Below are 7243 nucleotides of genomic sequence, written 5' to 3'. Positions count from 1 at the left end.
GACTTCATGAGACGATGAGCATATAGACAACAGAGAGCGAATTAAATTCAGCAGTTTTATTTCCAACATGCGCCCATTCATGGCTGCATATTATTTAATTCACGCAAAGTTACGTCTTTATTGGGACAGGACTTGACGGATTATCTTACGTGACTCCGTGAGTTCGTCTCTATTTCTTCGAGCCAAGCTGCATAAACTGCATATCAGGCATTTATGTAATACATCTAATTTGTGCATTAATGGCTGTTATGTTAAATAAAGTTTACTAACTACAGTAAATCAAGTACCCGTGCACGCCGTTGTCGTTGTCTCCTCTCCCCTCAGACGCCGTGGTGCAATGGCGATCCTGCGCGCAATTCTCAAAACATCCACAAGATGGCGGCGTTTATCGGTGAATCCGATATTACAAAACCGATATCCGATTATTATAAATTGCTTAAATATCGGGGAAAATATCGGTAAATCGATATATCGGTCGATCTTTAATATATAGTCTTATTTAAAGCCACTCTTATTGTAGTTATTATAGTTTAAATACAAATATATACTACAGTACATTTTCATTTGCTTGCAGTTAGCATGCATTTAAGTGTCTGAAAACATCAGTTCACTCTGTACTGCATATTCTTTTAAAGTATGTTATATCCATAATAAGTACTCTTTTTAAAAGTATGCTAAAGTGTGTTTACTCATCATGGTCTTTTATAGCTGAATGTTTTGTTGCTGATATTATTTATGTATTTATTTTTTAGCTGGTCGCCACCGGGCAGTTCACAGTCTTCAAACAGCCTTTAGGATTTATTAAAGTCTTACAATGGGTGAGTAACTACAGACCTTGCAAGGTTTTTTTTTTAATCTTGCTATTTTTAATAAATAATGCCTTTTTCTATTTTCTTTCCTTCGTATTATTTCCTTCTACAAAACTGTAGATTATCTTTAGATATTTGGGTTTGCAACTTTGTAAAACTGCAGTTTTACCGAAAGCACTGGTATTTTCTTTCAAGAAGTGCAAATCTAGTTTCTCTCAATTATAGCTGGCAGTAAAAACAACACGTACACATGGTATTGTGCACAGCTTGTGTGGGAGGCTGTGAACAGTCACCGCTGCTTATGTAACCGGCACTCGGAGAGGAACCTGACGCTAGTTTACAGTCACGGGGTCTAGGAAATCAAGGCTGTCCGTTATGAATCTTCTACGGTTGTAAGATTTCAAGTGCTCCAGTATCTTTAGAAAACATGTGAGCTTACAAAAGTGTGTGTTTATGTATGTTTGAAGTTGTAAAGTACTTTAGCCTTTAGGTGCAAGTATAAGTTCCTAACTGAACCAGCTGGATAAAATAACTGTGTATCAAAAAGAATTAAAAGAAAATCTGTGGGGATTTGAAAACTGCTAACGCTATCTCTGGGATTTCATGTTTTATTCCAATACAAACGAAGTTGAGTTCACACAATATCCAGTAGGTTTCTAGGAATCAAATAAGATCCTACTGGATCTGAAATTCCTATTGAATGCTTCAATTCTTGTTTTATTTTTTGGAAATTACCTATTTTTTTTCAACAGCCTTCAATATATACTACAAATAAAGTAGTAGCCCTTGCCTCTTTATTAATGCAAAATGTTTGTGTGATATACTTTATCTTGTTTTTTGTCAGTCCTGTTGCCTTCTAATGAATATAATCACTCAGTGCAAGTAATAACCCATTTAATTTCCTGAGACACTCAGTCAGCCCAGGATAATGAAGTGTTGTGTTCATTACATCTGGTGCTTGTGCCATATTATGCCAGTGACTAATTATGTACAGAGATTCACAAATTGCACAGAAGTTAGGCAATCACTGTAAATAATTACTGATATATAATTAAATTACTATAATTAAAAATGGACTTATTTACTTACCAGCCAGCATGTGACTAACCTTCAACCTTGAAATGTGGTTGAACTAGTAGACAGTTTTTGTTTGATTGTCGGAAAAACATTGAAACAATGTTTAATGCTAAATGGCTGTAAAAAGGTAAAAAAAAATGTTAATAAATCAATGCTGAAATGTTAATTCCCCCATGTTGAAAAGCAAGACGTTGACAGTGTTGCAAATCAAAAAGTTAAATTCAGTAGTGAAACAATTCTGATCCATGTCATTGTTTCATTTTGTGTATTTGTGTATTTCAAATGGATAGTTTACCCAAATTCTATCATCATTTACTCACCCTCATGCTGTTCCAATCCTGTATGAATTTCTTGATTCTGTGGAACACAAAAGATTTACAAAATATTCACTTGTATTGTATAAAAAATGTCACAGTATTTTTTTGTTCATACGATGAAACTGCATTTAATCAGTGCACTCCAATAGCTTAGTAACAAAGGATATGCATAGGAAGTGTATATCCAACTGTTACTTGAATGAGAAAAAATGTAGGGTGGGATTTAATTTGGTCCATCGGAAATTGATTGGATCATTGTCCTTTGCTATAGAGCACAACAGTCGGGCTCCGGAACTTATAAACCTTTACAGACAGACCTACTGTGAGGTTGTTAATCGATGGTATTTTCTTCTGTAGCTGTCAGCCCACATTGTTTCAGCTTATTTTTAAAATAATCGTGTTTAATACTGAAATTCATGGTGAAAAACTACATTACCCATGATGCTGTGCAGACAATTCCACCAATCAGAAAGTTGCAGCAAAGCGCACCAAAAGTTATCTTTAGCTCCGCCTACTGCCATGAAGCACCACAAATGAGTCAGCCTTCTTATGCTCTCAAGTCAAAATACTTAATGGGTTAGTTCACCCAAAAATGAAAAGTCTGTCATTAATTACTCACCCTCATGTCGTTCTAAACCCGTAAGACCTCCGTTCATCTTCTGTTCTGTAATTACCACGATCAAGGTGAAAAAATTGCTATTCTGTGTCAGCTGCATCACGTTTTCTACGTTGTTTACGCTTTGATTTGAACGAAAACAACGTATCCGCATGGTGCAGCTGACACAGAATAGCATACGCTGTTTGCGTTCAGAGGATACTCTCCAAAATGGCACCAGGGTGACGTGGAGGAGACGAATTGTTGAATAAAGTCGTTATTTTTGTTTTCTTTGTTTTCTTTGCATACAAAAAGTATTCTCGTAGCTTCGTATAATTACGGTTAAACCCCTGATATCACATGGACTATTTTACCGATCTTCTTGCTACGTTTCTGGACCTTGATCGTGGTAATTACCTTGCTGTCTATGAAGGGTCAGAGAGCTCTCAGAATTCATCAAAAATATCTTAATTTGTGTTCCAAAGGTCTTACGGTTTTAGAACGACATGAGGGTGAGTAATTAATGACAGAATTTTTGGGTGAACTAACCCTTTAAATATTTGTGTATGTGTATATACAGGGCCTAAAACTAACTTTTTGCCACACCTGCCAATGGCCGGTGACGTGATAAAATGTATACAATTTATTTACCGGCCATGAAACTCTTTTTGCAAAAACAGGCAGTCATAACTACTACTATGACTTGACATATTTATAATGTTTTTAGTTTGTCCTTTACTTTACTTTACTTACAAGAAAAAAAACAACAAACAGATTTATTGATTTATATATATATTTTTTGTCCCTAAAAAACGTTGAGGTTCTTGTTCGACAAACGTAGCAGTGCTGTATGTGGTGCGTATTTTTTTCCGCATCCATGTTAACAGATTAGAGCAGGGCTATATAATTAGCTTCATTTGAGGGCGGAATTATCAAACTGAAAATTTGAAGGGGGCCAAGGGGGCGGGGGCCGTTCCGATCTCTTTCTGGGGGGACCTATACAATTAGAAATTAAATTGAAATTGGAAACATTAGTGCTGTCTATCAATCAATTAAAGAAAATAATTAATCACACATTTTTCTGTAATCAAGATTAATTGCATATTTATAGTCACAATTTCACATTGAACATCCAAATTAACGTAGAAACAACATAAAGATAGTATATTTTAAATATGTTTAAATGGCATCTTTTTACTAAGTAGTATATTATTAATGAAGTATTGATACCAATACTGCTACTGGTGTCTCTATTAAATACATTTCCCCTCAATTTTACCTATTAATTATAGCCATTCAACATTACAGTATAATTGAAAGCCATTATTTTTAACATTTAATATGTTAAAAGGCTCTGAAATATTAAGTGATTTTAAAACAATCTTCACATAAACTATAAGTTGTATATGCATAAACTATACAGATTAATCTTTATTCAAGCTACAAAAGTTAATCAGCGACTAGAGCAGTCCAGTGATTTGTCCTTTTCTTTTGTTCTTTGATTTACATCAATGACAGACTTCAGCAGGTTTTACTTTAAAAGCAGCGCGGCCTCTTTAAAACCTGATGACGCGGATCTGACACATATCTTCTCCAAACTCTTTACGGTCATTTAAGACTTTATAACTCATTTAAGACTAAGTTTACAAGGTAAACATTTAACGTTTACATTTTGACATAATTGTGTGTGTTTTCGTGCGTTGAAGCGCTACTGGTGTGCTGTCTGAAGCGGCTCAGCGTATGCGTACAGCCGAACGCGCAGCCTTTCAAACTATAGCTACTTCACTGCACCGTTTAGACCGTAACCCCAGGTATGTGTTGCCGCTTTCTCGGGTTATGAAGAATAAAGAAGGGAAAAGTTAATCTTCCGAATCAAGCAGCAAAATCTTCTCAGGTTAAAAAGTTATTAGTACCGTGTCTAGGGACAAGCTGGCCATCACACTGCTCTGACCTTATCAGTCCGTTTGTATCCTATTATTTGATTCGCTCTTGTCGCTTATGACAGAACAGCTAATCAAGATGATCTTGTCTTCGGAAAAGATTATTTTATTCTCTTATGTTATGTATGTAACCCTCGTTCCCTGAAGGAGGGAACGGAGACGTTACGTCAGAACAGACTGATGAATGGGATTTCGCCCGAGAGCCCAATCACCTTCGAATGGTAACAGAATGAGCCAATGGTACGCTGAGTACCTTGGTCTGCAGAATTTGCATCGCGAGCTCCGCCCAGCTGTGTGGGTATATAAGGAGCAGCGCGAGCAACTCGCATTCAAGTCTTCGCTGAGGAGCCGAGCCATGTGACCCAGCCGTTCAGCGGAACAGCAATTGTGGCAAAGGGACGTAACGTCTCCATTCCCTCCTTCAGGGAACGAGGGTTACAAACGTAACTTAGACGTTCCCTTTCAGTCGGTCATGTTCAAAGTTACGTCAGAACAGACTGACGAATGCGGTCCCTTCCAAAACGCCACAGTGGCTGTCTTCCAGTGACCTGCGTAAGTGATAGAACCCTGTCGTGAGGCCAGCACAAGCGAAGGGCTATACCTAACACAGAATGCACTGGGTAGCATATTCCAGCTGGAAGTATGCTAACAGGCTACCTGCTCGTAGGAGGTCTTACAAAGCACATATCAAGCAGCGTAGCGGTGATGCATATGAATCTCTGAGGTACCCAGCCCGCAGGGTGGATGTGTTTCAGCGTCAGAGATGGCAAGGGTGGCTTGCCAAGGGAAAGACACATGCTGCCGAGAGAGACTTACTGTGGAAATACACACGTGGGATTGCCCAAGAGGGGAATCACAACACATGGAGGCACCTAGTCTAACACAGGGGCTGACCGACAGGGCATGCACACAAGTGCTCAACACCAACAGTGCTGGAGGAACCCAGGGTTCTGAACTGTGGAACTCACCTGAGGAGAATAGCGCACAAATCCAGTCCGTGGAGTGGAATGGCGCAGCAAGCGAATTGACACCTAGCAGGTCCTGTTTACTGGCCAGAAGGAGCAAGTATACGGGTGGACACGGGCTCTACACGGAGATTATAGAATCTCACAAATATGTTAGGTGTCGCCCAGCCCGCAGCTCTACAGATGTCTGTTAGTGAGGCACCATGCGCCAGCGCCCAGGAGGAAGCCACACTGCTAGTTGAGTGAGCTCTCACCCCTAGGGGGCATGGCAGGTCTTGAGCCTGATAAGCCAAGACAATCGCATCCACTATCCAGTGGGATAACCTCTACTTGGAGACAGCCTTTCCCTTCTGCTGGCCTCCGTAACAGACTAAGAGCTGGTCTGAGGTCCTGAAGCACTGAGTTCTGTCTACGTAAGTGCGGAGAGCACATACTGGACAGAGCAGCGCCAGGGCTGGGTCTGTGTCCTCCGGGGGCAGCACTTGCAAGTTCACCACCTGATCTCTAAAAGGAGTGGTGGGAACTTTGGGCACGTATCCAGGCCGGGGTCTCAAGATAACATGAGAGATGGCCGGCCCGAATTCCAGGCACGCTTCATCAACTGAAAATGCCAGCAAGTCCCCGACCCTCTTAACCGAAGCCAAAGCCATCAGGAGCGAAGTTTTCAATGATAAGAATTTTAGCTCCACTGAAAGCAGGGGTTCGAAAGGAGCTCTCTGTAGTGCGGATAAAACAACTGTGAGATCCCAAGAGGGAACTTGTTGAGGGCGAGGCGGATTGAGCCTCATGGCCTCTCTCAGGAACTTGATGATCAGGTCATGTTTCCCAAGGGACTCACCGTCAACAGGATCGTGGTGAGCTGCAATGGCAGCCACATAGACCTTCAGGGTGGAAGGAGACAGCCTTCGTTCCAACCCTTCTTGAAGAAAGGAAAGCACTGACCTGATCTGGCATTTCCAGGGGTCTTCTCAACGTGAAGAACACCAACTGACGAAGAGGTTCCACTTCAGAGCACAGGCGTGTCTGGTAGACGAGGCCCTAGCCGAAGTGATGGTAGCTACCACCTGAGGTGGCAAGGTACCTAAACCTTCCGTGACCCGTCCAGAACCCACACATGTAGGTTCCAAAGATCGGGACGCGGGTGCCAGAGGGTGCCCCGTCTCTGAGAAAGAAGTTCCTTCCTCAGAGGGATTGGCCAGTGTAAGGCCTCTGCGAATATCGCACAAATGAACGATTGAATCTCTGCATTCCACCGGAAAAACTAAAGACTCTCTTCCCCAGCTATCTGCGGTCGTAAAGAAGATCAATGATCAACAAGGCACCTAATTGTCTGGACCTGCTTCCGGTCAAGACCTGGTCCTTATCCCTTAGGGGGATCTGAACTGCTTAAACCTTAACTCAAACTAGGATACAAACTATCTTTGTTTTACGGGCTTTCAGGGACCAGATGTGCAGTGTAACATTGACCGGCTTCAGCATAAATAAACCAGCTAATAAACAACAGAACAAAGAACATGGTATCTGGAAATGTTCCAGCGAC

The 7243-nt window shown here is 40.9% G+C and overlaps 1 protein-coding gene across 2 annotated transcripts in view; it reads left to right on the top strand.

Annotated features, from left to right (window-relative positions):
* Window positions 1-7243, top strand: part of LOC107678440 (synaptophysin-like) — a 43106-nt gene that overhangs the window by 2133 nt on the left and 33730 nt on the right. For both annotated transcript variants that reach the window (XM_016473710.1, XM_016473711.1), the window contains exon 2: window positions 753-818. In XM_016473710.1, the coding sequence (XP_016329196.1) occupies window positions 753-818 (66 nt within the window). The remainder of the gene's footprint in view (window positions 1-752; window positions 819-7243) is intronic.

Source organism: Sinocyclocheilus anshuiensis, unplaced genomic scaffold (genome assembly GCF_001515605.1).
Source record: "Sinocyclocheilus anshuiensis isolate Anshui unplaced genomic scaffold, SAMN03320099.WGS_v1.1 scaffold112, whole genome shotgun sequence".
In the NCBI taxonomy this organism is placed as follows: domain Eukaryota; kingdom Metazoa; phylum Chordata; class Actinopteri; order Cypriniformes; family Cyprinidae; genus Sinocyclocheilus; species Sinocyclocheilus anshuiensis.
The sequence above is the reverse complement of the archived record's forward strand: the minus strand, read 5'-3'. Positions and strand labels throughout refer to the sequence as shown.